The sequence below is a fragment of the Gossypium hirsutum genome, chromosome A13 (assembly GCF_007990345.1).
Source record: "Gossypium hirsutum isolate 1008001.06 chromosome A13, Gossypium_hirsutum_v2.1, whole genome shotgun sequence".
In the NCBI taxonomy this organism is placed as follows: Eukaryota; Viridiplantae; Streptophyta; class Magnoliopsida; order Malvales; family Malvaceae; genus Gossypium; species Gossypium hirsutum.
Genome location: NC_053436.1, coordinates 99,535,466 through 99,553,251, shown reverse-complemented (window position 1 = coordinate 99,553,251; position 17,786 = coordinate 99,535,466). Strand labels below are relative to the sequence as shown.

General features: G+C 34.1%; 1 protein-coding gene across 1 annotated transcript; it reads right to left on the bottom strand.

Moving 5' to 3' along the window:
* Positions 1-2,267: 2,267 nt before the first annotated feature.
* On the bottom strand, positions 2,268-4,601 carry LOC107912960 (probable UDP-arabinopyranose mutase 5). Its single transcript, XM_016841364.2, has 2 exons — positions 3,795-4,601; positions 2,268-3,702 (listed from the first exon to the last, which is right to left on the bottom strand). Exon 2 carries the CDS (start codon positions 3,573-3,575, stop codon positions 2,517-2,519), a length of 1,059 nt encoding a protein of 352 aa, XP_016696853.1. The 5' UTR covers positions 3,576-3,702; positions 3,795-4,601; the 3' UTR covers positions 2,268-2,516.
* Between the last annotated feature and the right edge of the window lie 13,185 nt (positions 4,602-17,786).

The window sequence follows — 17,786 nt, the reverse complement described above, 5'->3', positions numbered from 1 at the left end:
CACAATTAGCTAGCCACTTTTATAATTTATGCGATTAAGTCCTTTTAATTAAACTGAGCACACAAACAATAAAATTTTCACATGAAATTTTCACACATATCAATTCACATATTATAAATATCAAAAATAATATTAAAATATTTTTCTGACTCGAATTTGTGGTCCCGAAATCATGTTCCGATTAGGGTCTAAACTGGGCTGTTACACACACGATCTGAGCTATGTCACGTGGCCTAGCCACATGGCCGTGTGACCCCTCTTTTTCAAATTTTCAATTTTTTTCCGATATTTTCTATTTTGATTCTATTTAATTTTGGATTGTTCCTAAATTATTTTTAGGGCCCCGTAAGCCCAATTCAAGGCCTGTTATTGTATTCATACCATGAATAGACATTATTTATTATATGTTTAAATTAATTGTTTAACTTTTCTGAAATAAAGTGAAATGTTCTATTTTGATCGGTAACGCTCTATAACCTTAATCCGGCAACAGAGACGAGATAAGGGTGTTACATAATCTCCTAATATTGGATGGAATATTCCCAAAAAATTATTATTATTAATATCAAGGAAACAAGAATTGATAATCGTTGAATATCGTCAGAGATTTCACCAACAAAATAGTTTTGAGAAATGTTTAGGTATTGAAGCTTTCAACAATTGTAAAGCATAATAGGGAATTCTTTAAGGATGAAATTCAAGGAAAGGTTGAGGAAAGTGAGGTTTAGGGGGTCAAATATCGATGGCTGAGTCATTTTCATGATGTTTTTGTCATCAAGGTAGAGTTCGGTGATGGAACCGGCGGTGCAGATTATCTCTGGCCAATCATAAGGCGAAGATGATGAGTTCTATGAAGAAATGGACGGTGGATTGCCTAGTTGCTACTTAATGTTGAGAAGAAGGGTTCATTCATTGTGGTTTATGGACTATGAATGAATCATTGTGATAAGAAGAAGATGAAGAAGAAGAAGAGAAATGTGAACCAGGTTTGAGACATGGGATCCAAACTTTGAGGCCATTTATTAGTTTCGATTTAGTGACTAAATATTGCCACATCAGCATTTAATTTCATTTGGACTGCCACGTCAGTGCTTAATGTTGATTGTTAGTCAACTAAGTCCATTAAAAATAGACTAATTTGACCCAAAAAAAATAAACGTTAGAGATTAAAATGCTCCTAAAAAAAGATAAAGGGTCAAAGTGAACAAATAGTCAAATGTTAGGGCTATTTTTGACATTACGTCAAAATAAAATGAAAAGTTAAAATAATATTTTTAAAGTTGAAGATAAATAAGTTATTATACCTTTATTTTGTGGCAAATTGGACTAAATTAGCCCTATATGCCAAAAATAAAAGTTTATTGGCTAAATATGCCGATTTTTTTTGAAAATTTAGGGAAATAAGTCGTTTTTGGAGAGAAAGTAAAAAGTACGTCCACCTGGGTGCACTTTCCCTTTAAGTTATATTTCCTAACTTTTTAAATATAATTAGTTTGTTTGATTAGATGATTAAATGTTAGTGGTTTTTCTTTAAATCCAAGTTTGATTCCTCTCTCACCCACATTTATATATTTTTTATTTTATTTTGTTTTAAGTTTTTTATATCTTTAATTAATGTTTTTAATATATTAGCTCTTTTAGCTAAATGGTTGAATAATAATGATTTCATCCTTAAGACCTAAATATTTTTTTTTATTTTTAATTCATCTCTTTAATTAATAACTCTTTTATTGATAAAATCAAATAATAAATATGTAATTATATAATAAAAATATATATTTTACAAATATCATTATATTAAAAATATTTGAAATTAATAACTCCTTTATATATGATATAAACATCAACTCATTTTATATATATATGTATATTTTTCTTTATGTATAATATTTATATGTCAAATATTTAATATTATATATATTTTTTTCTTTATGTATAATATTTATATGTCAAATATTTATTTTCTTTAGATATGTTGTGCGTATGGTAAATATTATAAAATCAATAATTATTTCAAATATCATTATTTTTTCATCTACATTGTAGATATGATATTTCAAATATTTTTACATGTGAAATATTTCAATTAATTATTTCAAATATTATTATGTTTATATTGAAATATTTTAAATATATGCATAAAAATATATAATACTAAAGATTACTAAACTCATAATATGAATTGAAAAACAAATATTATACGTCATAATCTTTTATTTTTCGCATATACAATCTATTTAGCGGCTAATTGAGTGTAAAAGCGTGCGAAACGTAAATCTTAATAATTTGAATTACAAAACTCAAAACCCAGCATTAGAGATTGTCTTAAAATGTTGCCTAAAGTCTTCAAGTTCGGTTTTACCACGTAATATCACTAGCAAGCAAACCAATTCAGGTTGCAGCTCAATTACAAACAGATATTCCACGTAATATCACCATCATGGAAGAGTGAATGATAGAAATAATTCTAGCAAACCAAAAGGCAAAAACACACAAATTATAACCATGTCTTAATCCTATGCCCCTGGTGAGGATGTGCTAGATCCAACTGATTTCCAGAGCATTACCCAATCCACCATGGCTTTAGCTGCACGAGCAAAAATGGGATCTTTCGATCCTAGCTGCTCTTTAACAACATTTGCCACCTCAGCTACACAGTCCTCTGTTGTTGTAGCTTCCCGTGGCAACCTCACCGACTGAAAGAAAGGTACGACTTCCTCCATCAGCTTCACACCCTCCCATTCTTTCCTCAAGCTTGCTATAGCATCACCTCTATCATTTCTCCAGACATATGGCATCCCAGTTTTCACACCAAGTCCCAGGTGATCGCATGCAACCTTAACACACATCCCACTCCATATGTCTTCCATTGTTTCCCACCTAAACTTACCTTCCCCACCCAACCTCAAAGATGGAAGCAAGGCAGGTCCAATCACCTCCCGATTAAAAGCGATGTTAATTCCGCTAATAGGCATCAGGGATCTAGCTGGAACCGTCAGAACTGCATCAACATATCTGGAATTCCTTTCTTCTGGCTTGAGGGCTTGAGTAGGTGCATCATAGTCAGCTAAATTAAGCCATAGCCCACATGACAAAGCACATTGTACCCCACTCCGAAGACTGAATGGGTAGCCACGAACAAAATCTGCACCTTCAGTGAAAGGGTCATACAGAGTGTTAAAAAAGAATGGTGTGGCCGGGGTTGTAAGGTTAGTAATATGCTGGGCAACAGCATCCACCAAAATGCCTTTATTGTCCTTGGCCGGGTAACAGTCATCATCCACGGAGATAATGTACTTCTTCCGAGAAACCAGATAGCCAAAATACCGGCATGAATAGCCAGAGAAAATGGTTGAAGTAGAAGTACCCACAACACAATCTATGTCAGGCTTCTTATAGACATCAAGGTTAAAGCCCTCTGGAATTTTGAGCTCCTCTTTCAAATCAGGGTCTTTAACAATTATGAGATGAAATCGAGAGAATATAGGCCTCCACTCACTCATGAAAGATGTCAGGTCAGAACGTAGTGCTCCTATAACAATATCAATCTCATGATCCTTAATTGATAGAGACATCTTGCCAAATACAAACGTCAACAGAATTCAGAATACTCAAGCCTCTTAAAATCAGCTTCGTTACTCTTTAGACCAAGCTACTGTGTATTCCACTGATTAAACTAATCTCAGAATTTCTTGGAGCATCCTATGGAGGGAACAAAATTCCATTTGGAAATCAGCTAAAAACTCATTTGGAGAGAGAAAAAAAAAGAAAAAAAAATTCTGAAACTAACTTACTGGTAGGAAGGACAGGGGTAACTGTAACTTGAATGTTGAGTGCCTGGATAAGTGAGAAGACCTCGTCCTTGCCAGTAGCTATGAACAGCTTAAGAACTCTCTCGGTTAGCTTTCCAGCTCTCAATGTTCTCTGCTAGAATCATGAGAATTTATCTTAACTAAATGAATGCAACTAGAACCACACAAGAGTTACATATAATATAAGGTTACAGAGGTAAGATTGACCCATGAATCTAGTCAGACAGAAAGAAAAATAATAACAACGAGCTGAATTGTTTTTCAATTATTTTCTGGTTCAAAGCATTTGGAAGACAAAAGGGAAAACAGAAAAGAATTTAGAGAACTCAAATGAGGTTAATTCAGCAATGTATTAAATTTAATAAACAGGGAAACAGAAATTATCATAGCAAAGAAAATTAGTAAACAAGTGGCACCAATAGCAAAATGTTCAGATCAAGTGATCCAAAAGACAAAGGAATCAAATCGAAGAAACTCAACTTAAGGGTGAGACTTGAAAAAAATAAAAGAAATGCACTTTAATATTTGAATTAGATAATCAAAAGAAAATTGAAATTGCAGAATACAGACTAGACAACACAACAATAAAATTATCAAGTACGCTCTGAAGACTCAGCCATATCCCATCAAAATCAAATGACTCAATTTCTCCATACATACATGCAAATCAACACATGAACAACTCATAGCTTTACATAAAAAGAAAAAGCCAAAAAGCAATTAAGAAATTAAAACTACCCATCTATCCAGATGGCAAGAAAACTCTAAGAAGACAAAGAAGGGAAAGAAAGAGAAAGAAAATTTTACCAAGAAGAGTTCGATGAGAATGCGATCAGGAAGAGGAGAGAGATCAGTGATATTGGAAAGGTTATGGACAGCAGAATCTAAAGTTAGAGATAGCAAACAAGGCGGGGTTCTCATTCATTTAATTACTAATTTCATTCTCGTTAATTTATATTTTCTGAAAAACAAATAAAAAAGAAGAAGATGAGATTCTTGGATCTATAACTATAAATTATATGTATAATTACAAAAAAAAAATCATATAAACATAAAGAAGAATTGGTCTAAGTTCTTGATCCCCTTTTGCGGTATTGAAGGCGATAGATCTGCAGCGGTTTCTCCGTCCACTGTGTTCGACAAATTTTTCTATTCGTCATCTTCAGACAAACTCGATGTTTATATTCACACGTGTGGAATTGGACTGGGTCGGTTGAATCATGGGCTGATAAAATAATGGTTTCTACTTCAAATCTGGATTGATTGAGTTATCCTTATCATTCACTCATATTTTAATTTCAAAAATGGGATAGGTCATCCAATCCAACTTAAGAGGATGTTTTAATAGACTCCAGTAGTAGACATCATATCCTTGTTGACGAACATATAAAAATCTTTATGGGTAAACTATTAAAATAGTCACTTTTATTTGTCTCATTTTACATTTTAGTCACTTCTATTTGAAATGTTACATTTTAGTCACTTACGGTATCGTGTTGTAACATTTTAGTCACTGAGCCATTAATTATTGTTAACGGTGTGACGATCAGCAACTTGGCACGTTAGATCATCATTTCAAACGAAAATTTTAGGTTAAATTATAAATTAGTCCCTATATTTTTTTCATTTTGAGTAATTTAACTTTTTCTTTTTATGTTATTTTGACTTTTTTTTTCATTTTCTTCTGCTTTTCCTTTTGTTTTCCTCCCTTCAATTATTTATGTCAACAACTGACAATGACTGGTTGGTTTGGAAAAGGAATGAATAATGATATAAAGCAACTTCAGATAACATACTCAGGTGCATGATAGCTGAAGGTTCCCAAATTCGAATAGAATGAAGACGAGCAGCCATGTCGAGATCCTAGTTTGAGAGGTTAAAATGTGCAATCTTCGCTTTGAAGTCTTCAAAAAAAAGGACATTGCTAGATCTTATATCTCTGTGGATAATTGAAGGCTGAACCTTCTTGTGCAAATATTCCAATCCACTTGCCGCATCAACCACAATTCTTACCCTCTACATCCAGTCAAGAACCGGACCCGGTTGTGCCTCTTGAACTTCCTTCCTTCTTGTGATTCCCAAAAGCAAGAAACAAAAAATGTCAAACTAAAATACCTTAACCTATATGCACAAATGTTTTAACAAATGAAAAATATAGAGAAAATATGTTAAAAGAAATGGAGAAGGGAGGAAAATAGAGGGAGGAGCAGAAGAGAATGAAAAAGAAAGAAAAAAAAGGAAAATTAAAAAAAAAAGAAAAAAATTCAAATTGCTCAAAATGAAAAAATATAGGGACCAATTTTATAATTTAACCTAAATTTTTTGTTTGAAATGATGATTTAATGCGTAACGTCAACTTACTGTTACACCATTAACGGAAATTATCGGCTCAGTGACTAAAATGTTACAACACGATAATGTAAGTGACTAAAACGTAACATTTCAAACATAAGTGACTAAAATGTAACTTAAGATAAACAAAAGTAACTATTTTAACAGTTTAGCCAATCTTTATACTTGAGCCCTCAACTGTCTTTTTATTCGATCGACAAACGTTTTTTTTTTATTTACTTTAATGTTATTAGTGGCTTTCCCTCAAAAAAAAATTGTTATTAGTATTTTTGCTTTGTTTTTTTTTGGTACAATATTTTTGCTTTGCTAAAATCATATCAAAAATAAATTTTAATATTATTTTAATTAATGTTATTAACAAAATAATAATTATTTTAATTAAATATTATATTAATATTTTTATATTAAAAGTCTTTTAATAGTATCGAAATTTTATTTATAGTTATATAAGTAAAAATTTTAAACTAATTACTTTAATAAAATTATAACTCTTAATAGTAAACATGATAAGTCTTTAAAATGACAAATTCAACCATATAATGAATAACAAAAATTATATTTATTAATTTAAATTTTTTTCTAAACTCGTAAAGTAGCGATGTAAAAATTTTGCTTTAGTCGCTAGTTGAGGCGATTATCTAAAAATTTGAAAACCAACTTGCGATTTTATTAAAAAGGAGAGTCACCACCGATCCTTTTTCCTAGGTGTGATCGGACACCTAATAAATCCTTTTTAAAATTTTTTTTAAACAAAAAGAAGGCCGAGTTTAGGTCTACGTTTAAAAGCCAGAGAAAAAATAGGGTTCGGGAGTCGGTTACGCGCGAGGAAGGTATTAGCACCCCCGCGACGCCCAAAATTGGTATCTCATTAAAATGTGTTGTCTTAATTTTCAAAAATGCGAGTTCAATGTAACATTTAATCATGATCCGATCAACACATGAGAATTTTTATAATTTCGATTTCTTTTGAGAAGGACATTCCGTTTTTAACACAAGCCGATTGATATTCACCGAACATAGCGATAAATATCGACGACTTAATGTTAAATCGGTGCGTTGCCTTATTTATTGAAAATAAAAAATGAATAAAAAAAACTAATATCGATGTTGAAATAAGATGTGATTTAATAAGCTAAATTCGGAACAGGCAAATAATAATTAAAAGTTAAGAATATACGAAGCAAATAATATATAAAACATTGACGATGTATATGTGATAATAATAGTAATAATGCAAATATGAAATAGTAGTGAACATATATATATATATAAAACATATAATACTAGATTAAAAAATATATATACAATATATATTGAAAACAATAATAATATAAAAAACTAATAATAATGATATATGAATATATACATAAATGTATTAAAATATATACGTAATAATAGGAATAAAAGGTATATACATAGTATTAAAAATGTGTACATAATATAGCGTTAAAAAATACATACATAATATAGTTATTAAAAAATATATACATAAGATAATATGTAAAAAATGTAATATAATATTAGAAATATATACATGACATATATAAAAATACAATATTAAAAAGATATATATACGTAATATATAGAAATGTATACATAATATAGTATTAAAGTATTTACATAGTATATACATATTAGAAATAAGAAAACGACTATTAATAATACTACATGAATATATACATATATATATTAAAAATAAATACATAATAATATTAAAAGTATGTACATAAAATATTTACATATGATATAGTTATTGAAAATATGTACATAATACATGTAAAAATATATACATAATATAGTATTAAAAGTATAGTATTAAAAAAACATGATGTATACATCTAAGAAATAATAATAATGTTAAAAACAAATATTAATAATATTACATAAATATATACATACATATGTTAAAAATAAATACATATTAATATTAAGATGATAATAATATTAAAATAACCATTGATAATTTTACGTATAAATATATATATAAGTGTAATAATAGTAATTATAATACTAATACTAATAATAAAAATAATAGTAGTAAAAATAAATACAATAATAATCATAAAAATAATATAAATAATATGTACATGAAAAATAATAATAATATAATAATGATAATAGAAAAACAAAAAAGACAATATGATATAATAATAACGTAAGGAAAATAAAGTAATAAATAATAATATATTAAAAATAAATAATTTAATAATAAAGAAATGAAAGTGAACAAAAAGGACTAAAATTGAACAAAAGAATGAGTTTTGGGGCCAATTTTAAAAGAAATAAAGGGAAAAGGACTAAAATACAATACGCGCGTAATCTGGGAGGACCAAAACAGAAAATATTCCTTCCCTTCAAAACGCAGCGCATCAGCAGGGACTAAATTGAAAAGCGCGACGAATTTCGGGGCAAAATTGAAATACGGATAAAATTTAATTGCAAAATCACTGAAAAACAGAGGGGCTAAATGCGCAAATAGCCCCTCAGATGAAAACACGCGGATCCTGAGGTTGGAGTGGGTCGGGTCGCACGGGTCGGCTCAAAACGACGTCATTTTGAGGTTAAAAGGCAGCCCCCAAAACGATGTCGTTTTGGGAGGCTATAAAAGGCCAAATTTTTTTTAAAAAAATTCACTTTCAACATTTGAAAGAAAAAAAAGGAGAGGAAAGGAGAGAACTCTCTGGACGAGTCCAACATCTGGCCATGGGGGGCCCGTCGTCGCCGTCACACCGACCGCTGTCGTCGCCGGCCACTGTACACGGTGGCCGGAAAGGTAAAAATTTCTCTTTTTTTTGTTATTTATTTCTTTTTGTTTATATAGATATAAATGTAAAAAATGAGAAAATATATAAAAAAAAGATTCGAAATATACAAAAGGAAATGAAAATCACCTATTTTCTTCCGATTTGGCTTTTGTATTTCTCTATTTTGATGCTATTGAATCACTGTTTTACTTTAAAATCTAATGCTTTTGTATTGTTCAAGATTGCCGAATGCTTTGTGTTTGTAAGGAAAAAAAATTACCCCCCCTTTACAACATTTTGCTTGGCTTTTTATAGCCATTTTTTACATGATTTGCTAATATTTTCTATTATTTTTGCTATTGTTGCGTGTGTCGAAACTATTTTTTTGAAAAACGGGAATCGACTTTTGAAAACGAAAATTGGGAGTCGCCACCAATCCTTTTTGAGGTGTAATTGGGCCACCTTATAAAACATTTTGGTCCACGAATTTTAAGAAAATGGGTTCGGGAGTCGGTTACGTACGAGGAAGGATTAGCACCATCGACACGCCCAAAATTGGTACTTAATCAATTAATTAGTGTCTTAAATGCCGAAAATTAAAAATTTGGACAGAGTTCAAAATGCGATCCTCCTTTTATTGGCTTTTAAAACATTTAGGTAAGTCAAATGTGTATTAAAGACCATCTCACCTTGAGGTAAAACATTACATCCAGTACGTTAGGACATAACATTTTTGACCCTCAAATGTGATCTTGCCTTTAAAACGTGCGTTTTAGCTTTAAGAGGATATTCGAATATTCAAAACAATCAAAGAAAGCGAAACCCAGTACGTTAAGGCACGATCCTTTGAATTCTTTAAATACTGAACATTGCCTTGTTTAAAATTTCAAATGAAATGTAATAAATAAATGAAATGTATTTTTATTAAAAAAACTTGATAACATAAGGAATAAAACACGTGGCAATAACATCTCATGAATAATCTAAAATAATAGGGAAATGCAAAGGAACAACTTAGAATACATGCAATAATAGCACATCATAAATTATAAAAATACCACCATTTATGTCCAAGGGCCAATGAATAAGAAACCAATTTTAAAAGAAGTTTCAAATAAAACACCCAAATAAAATATAACGAGTTTTTAAAATAAAATAAAATAAATAATAGGGAAAAGAAAATTTGGAAATATAACTATATAAACTATAAGAAAAATTTAAATAAGTAATAAATATAAGAATTTAAAAAAATAAATAAGGGAAAAAATAAAAGAAATAATATATCATATGGTAATGTACAAATGAATTTTAAAATAAATATTATAAAGTAAATAATTTGAATGAAAGCTTGAATTGTATCAAAAATAAAAAAAATAAGAAAAAAAAATATATGCATGAAAGATTAAAAGTAAATAATATACAAAAAAATGAAGGTATTTAAAATAAACCAAATATACAAACAAAATAGGATCCCTAAGAACCCAATTATACATGAATAAACTTAAAAAAAAGGGAAAAAAAGATTTATATACGTATAATAAATTTAAGAGGGAAATATATATATATATAATAAATATAAAGAGAACATTCATATAGAATAATATGACATCACTACATCTTTAGAGGGTAAAAATGTATGCATGATAGCATTAAATTAAATATAAATCTTTAAAACATGGAAAATATGAAAGAAGATTTGGAAATAAATAAACTATAGAATAAAACAATTCAAAAAAATGAAATTATAGAATGACGAACTAGAACAGTATAAAGTCAATAGCATAATCCAAGATAATACATATTAAAATAATAAATTTAAAAGAGGAATACAAAACGTGAACCAAAGCTTAATTGAAATAAAAGCAATCCTATAGAGACAATTAATAATAAAAAAACATAGAAGGTGACACAAGGGCCAAATCACAATGTGCGCAAATGCGCGGGGACCAAAAGTGCAAATGATCCAAATTCCAGAATGCAGCACGCAAGCATGGGCTAAATTAAAACTGTGCATGAATTTCAGGGAAAATTTTAAAAAAATTTAAGGAGTACTGAAACACGGCTCAATTGAACACTAGCGCAAAGGGAGAGGACCAATTGTGCAAATACCCTACTTTGGGGCCAAAATGCATGGGTACAGCACCAAACGGTGCTGTTTTGTTTTGCCTTTTAAGCCCTAAAAAAATCTGCTTGAAATCATTTCAGTTTTGCTTTAGGAAAACCTAAATTTCAAGACCTCCCCATATCAACCACACATGCCGCACGCCCAAATGGAGAACAGAGGCGATCCCGACTCCCTCCTGGGCCCGATCTCAACGACGGAGGAAACTCCGACGACCACGTGATCACCGGAAGTCAGGTAAACTCCCTCTTTTTTTTATACTTTAGTTTCATATAAATAAAAAAAATCTAAAGAAAGGAAGAAAAAAAATGATAGAGAAATAAAACAAAATGACACAAAAAGTAAAACCACAGTAAAATCACCTTGATTTCTTTTTTTAAAATCTGCTTTACTTTGATTTTTCTGCTTATCTTCTTTGAAAAACAAAAAAAGGTCCCTTCTACAATACATTTCTAAGGCTTTTATAGCCGATTTCACAACCTATTTCACTTGTTTGCAAGTTCATGAGCGTGTACGTCTCCTACGTGGAGGTGGAGTGACGCACGGTGCAGAGATTCGCGCGATGTACGGAACTTGGGGACTGCTTCGGTTGCAAACAGCAACTCCTTTGCTTGCTGAAATTTGTTTATGCCTTGGGCCTTGTAGTTTGGGTTTGTTTTTTATTTAGTTTTGTATATGTGTGGGCCTGTGCATAAATTGGGCTTAACAGCTGCCCCTCTTTCTCGTTGTCATGTAATGGGAACGAATCAAAGATTACAAAGGCAATTTTGCCCGGTCATGTTGGCTTCTTGGTGTAACCTTATCGCAACCCACTGCATCCTATTGCTTCCAAATGTCTCATAGCTGTTTCATGAAGATACGATTTGTTGGAACTTTATCTGCTCCGCTCTTGCTCAACGAAGATAAGATCTGTAATTTTAACCTGTTACCCTATTGCTTAGGGGATTAAGGCGAGTCTTCGACCTGCTCCACCACTGCTCGGAGAGCCAGGATCTGTAAATTTTAGCCTGTTACCCTACTGCTTAGGGGGTTAAGGCGGATCTTCGACCTGCTCCACCACTGCTCGGAGAGCCAGGATCCGTAAATTTTAGCCTGTTACCCTACTGTTTAGTAAAGATAAAGCTGATGATTGGAATCTGCTCCATCACCGGTACGTGGAGATAAAATTCTCCAAAATTCGATCTGCTTCACTCCTGCTCAATGAAGATAAGATCTGGTATATTTAGTCTGCTCCACTCCTGCTTAGTGAAGATAAGGTTGATGGCTGAAACCTGCTCCATTGTCGATACATGGAGATAAGATTCACCAAAATTTGATCTGCTCCGCTCCTGCTCAGCAAAGATAAGACCTGGTATATTTAGCCTGCTCCACTTCTGCTCAGTGAAGATAAATCTGATGATTGGAATCTGCTCCATCGCCGGTACGTAGAGGTAAGATATTCCAAAATTCGATCTGCTTCACTCCTGCTCAATGAAGATAAGATCTGGTATATTTAGCCTGCTCCACTCCTGCACAGTGAAGATAAGGTTGATGATTGGAATCTGCTCCATTGCCGGTACGTGGAGATAAGATTCTCCAAAATTCGATCTGCTTCACTCCTGCTCAGTGAAGATAAGATCTGGTATTTAGCCTGCTCCACTCTTGCTCAGTGAAGATAAGGCTGATGATTGGAATCTGTTCTATCACCGGTACGTGGAGATAAGATTCACCAAAATTTGATCTGCTCCGCTCCTGCTCAGCGAAGATAAGACCTGGTATTTAGCCTGCTCCACTCCTACTCAGTGAAGATAAGGCTGATGATTGGAATCTGCTCCATTGCCAATACATGGAGATAAGATTCATCAAAATTTGATCTGCTTTGCTCCTGCTCAACGAAGATAAGATCTAGTATATAGCCTGCTCCACTCCTGCTCAGTGAAGATAAGGCTGGTGGTTGAAATCTGCTCCATTGCCGATACATGGAGATAAGATTCACCAAAATTTGATCTGCTCCACTCTTGCTCAGCGAAGATAAGATCTAGTATTTAGCCTGCCCCACTCCTGCTCAGTGAAGATAAGGCTGATGATTGGAATCTGCTCCATCGCCAGTACGTGGAGATTAGATTCTCCAAAATTTGATCTGCTTCACTTCTGCTCAGCGAAGATAAGATCTGGTATTTAGCCTGGTCCACTCCTACTCAGTGAAGATAAGGCTGATGATATCTGTAATCCTGCTACATTGTCCACTGGGGAATCCATCTGTAGAAGAGTGATATGCTTATGCTAGATGATTAGGATGCCATGATTAATATGAATCAAATGCTCCTAACTACATGTATTATGGATGTTAAATGCACAAAATGCAAAATGTCATGAGAATGATCCATTTTTAATTTTTGGGTTGTCATCGCTCGTTGTTTACTAAGGTAACATCCCTGACATATGCCTTCTTGTTCAGCTCGGTAAAAGAGGACTTGAAGATGCGGTTAATCCCTTATTTCTCACACGTTTCTAGCTCTTTTAAGCTCGGTGAGTTCTAAAAAATTGTCCTGTTTCAGGTTCTCGTATTGTTTAGAAACCTTTCAGAGTAATATGCAAAACCTTATTTTGAGAGCATTATTAGTTCATTAATCATTATTTTAATAAAATACTCGAAAAAGATAATGATAGGTAGAACTGAAATTTATTCGAGTAAAATTTGCGAAAGATGTATCAAAAAAGAAAGCAGACATTGTTTGAGATACAAAAACGGATGAAAAGGAGCAGAATAGGTGCCCCAGATTTCGCAGTTTGAGCTCCTCTACACGAACTCCTCGAGGACCCTTTTAAACTTGGCACGCGTTCAAGGGATCTATAGCATTTTGTTGATGCCCCAAGATGTAGCTTATCTCCTCTTTGTCGATTCAAGTGTAGTGAGACTGCCGTTTGCCCCAGTTTGGATCGAAAGTTGAATTGCCCTTTGTGGGTTTTCAAGTCAAAACCCCTTTGGTCTCAAGGCGCCCTTTTACGGGTTTTCACCTTAGCCTCTCCCTTTTTTTTGGCGCCCTTTACGGGTTTTCACCTCAACTGCTTCAAGCAAAATATCTTTTGACAGAATCCAAATTTATCGGGTTAGGCAAGCTCTTGCCATCCATCTTTGCTAGTATCAATGCCCCTCCAAAGAAAGCCTTTTTTACCACATAGGGGCCTTCCCAATTTGGCATCCATTTCCCCTTGAATTTTTTTTGCATAGGGAGAATCTTTTTCAATACTAAGTCCCCCTTATGGAACACCCTAGGGCAAGCTTTTTTGTTGTAGGCTCGCATCATTCTCCTCTGGTACATTTGACCATGACGAATAGCTTTCAGCCTCTTCTCTTCAATCAAGTTTAGTTGATCGTAACGAGATTGGATCCATCCTGCTTCGTCTAACTTTAGCTCTGATAAAACTCAGAGAGAAGGGAATTCGACCTCAATAGGTAAAACTGCCTCCATCCCATAAACCAATGAGAAAGGTGTTGCCCCGGTAGAAGTTCAGACAGATGTCTGATAAACATAAAGGGCAAATGGGAGCTTCTCATGCCAATCTTTGTAAGTCTCCGCCATCTTCCCCACAATCTTCTTGATATTCTTATTAGCTGCCTCAACCGCCCCATTCATTTTCGGGCGATATGGTGATGAGTTGTGGTGTTTAATGTTGAACCAACTGCAGACTTCTGCTATTGCGCTATTATTCAAATTCAACGCGTTGTCAGATACGATTCTTTCTGGCATACCATAACGACATATGATCTCCTTCTTCAAGAACTTGCTGACCACTGACTTTGTGACATTGGCGTACGAAGCAGCTTCTACCCATTTGGTAAAGTAGTCAATGACCACAAAAATGAATTGATGTCCGTTGGAAGCCTTTGGCGAAATTGGCCCAATGACGTCCATGCCCCACATTGAGAATGGCCATGGGGAAGTCATAACATGGAGGGGTGAAGGAGGCACATGAATCTTGTCTCCATAAATTTGACACTTATGGCACTTCTTAGCGTAATTGATGCAATCTCCTTCCATTGCAGACCAGTAATATCCGAATCTCATGATTTGTCGAGCCATTGTGAAACCATTGGCATGTGTCCTACAGACACCATCATGGACTTCCTCTAGAATTTTCTTTGCCTCAACAGCGTCAACACATCTTAACAATACCTGATCCTTTCTCTTCTTATATAGGACCTCATCGTCTAGGACATAGTCACTGGTTAACCTCCTCAATGTTCTTTAATCATTTTCAGTTGCTTGATCTTGTACGCACGGTTCTTTACATATTGTAAGATATCATGATACCAAGGATGATCATCTCTCTCTTCCTCTTCATCGACATTACAGCAGTGAGCTAGAACCTCACAAATACTCATCTGAATTGGCTTCATATCCTCCTGTTCATTTACTTTGATCATGGACGCTAGTATGGCCAAGGCGTCAGCCATCTGATTCTCGTCTCGCGGGAGGTAATGAAAGATAATATCATCAAACTCTTTAATTAACTCCAGGATTAACTTTTGGTAACTGATCAATTTGGGATCTCTCGTTTCTCACTCGCCTTTAAGTTGATAAATTACCAATGCAGAATCTCCATACACTTCTAATACTTTGATTTCGCGGTCTATAGCTACTCAAATTCCCATGATACATGCCTCGTATTCTGCTATGTTGTTGGTGCAGTCAAAATCCAGCTTGCAAGTGAATGGATAATGATCTCCATTTGGGGATATCAGTACTGCCCCAACTCCATTTCCAACGGCATTTGATGCTCCGTCAAAATTTAATTTCCAAGAATGATCTTCAGGCATGTCTCCTTCAACGATTGCTACATACATTAGATCTTCATTGGGGAAATTGAAATTCAAAGGTTCATATTCCTCCAAAGCTTTACTGGCTAGGAAATCTGCTATTGCACTCCCCTTCACAACTTTTTGGTTTACATAGACTATGTCAAATTCGAAGAGCAGAATCTGCCATCGGGCCATCCTTCCATTTAAAGCGGTTGACTCCATCATGTATATGAGAAGGTCTAGCTTTGAGATTAGCCAAGTTGTATGGTACAACATGTATTGCCTCAACCTTCGTGTTGTTCAAACCAAAGCACAGCATAGCTTCTCAATTGGCGGATACCTCATTCACACTCAGTAAATTTTTTACTGAGGTAATATATCGCTCTTTCTTTTCTCCTAGTCTCATCGTGTTGGCCGAGGACACACCCCATCGAATTATCAAATACTGTTAAGTACATTATCAATGGTCTACCATGGCTTGGTGGTGTTAGCACTGGGGGACTGCAAAAATATTGTTTAACCTTTTCAAAGGTTTTTTGGCATTCATCATCCCATAACCCAGGATAGTGCTTTTTAAGAAGACAGAATATGGGGTCACACTTCTCAGTCAGTTGCGAAATAAACTGTGCGATATAGTTTAGTCTCCCTAGGAAACCTCGGACTTCTTTCTGAGTTCGTGGTGGAGGCAGCTCCTGTACAGCCTTGACTTTATCAGGGTCGACTTCTATTCCCTTCTCACTGACTACGAAGCCGAGTAACTTTCTGGACCTAGCTTCGAAAGTGCATTTTGAAGGATTGAGCTTTAATTGGAATTTTCTCAACCTTAGGAACAATTTTCTCAACACTCGCACATGCTCCTCTTCAGTTCAGGATTTTGCAATCATGTCGTCAACGTAGACATCAATTTCCTTGTGCATCATGTCATGGAACAAGGTTACCATGGCTTTTTGGTATGTGGCTCCTGCAGTTTTCAACCCGAAGGGCATCACCTTGTTGCAAAACATTCCCTATAAAGTTATGAATGTGGTTTTTTCCATGTCCTCAAGATGCATCTTGATCTGATTGTACCTGGAGAACCCATCCATGAAGGAGAGCAGTGAATAGCCTACCGTATTATCCACTAGAGTGTCTACGTGAGGCAATGGAAAGTTATCCTTTGGGCTGGCCTTGTTTAAATCTCTGTAATCTACAAACATCTGCACTTTCCCATCTTTCTTAGGGACAGGGACGACGTTGACCACCCATTCTGAATAATTGACCACCTGTAGGAATCCGGCATTAAACTGCTTCTTGACTTCTTTTATTTTCATTGCTACATCAAGTCTCATCCTTCGGAGCTTCTGCTGAACTGGCTTGTACTCCTTTTTTGTAGGGACACGGTGCACTGCGATATCGATACTTAGACCAGGCATATCCTGGTATGACCATGCAAAGACGTCCTTGAATTCTTGCAATAGCTCAATGAGGTTCTGTCTTGTTTTCTCGTTAACGCAAGTGCCAATTTTAATTTCCTTCCCCTCTTCCAAGGACACATCTCAGTAGTCTCTTTGTGTGGCAGGATCTGTTCCTCTTCTCGCTCCACCATCCTTAACAAATCGGGAGATAAACCACAATCATTGTCCTTTTCAAAATCCTGAAATCCCTCAAAGCACAAGTCTCGCTCAAAAGGAGATTCCAGGCTCGCATCAGCATTACTTATGACGTTGACATCCGGGGGCCTATTATGAGTATAAGAGAATACCCAAAGAAAACGAAATGAATAATTCCTTTGTATGGTATGATTGTGTATGAAATAAAAAGGAAGAAAGAATAATTACTCGAACCGATATATCAAAATGCATTTTTTATTGAAAATAATAATGTTTGAATATGAGCCTATTTCACAAAAGATTATTATTGTCCCTAGGCTAGAAGACAACAGGTGGGTTTTGAATATTACTCTATGTTAGCTCTAAAGATTACAGGAATTTCTT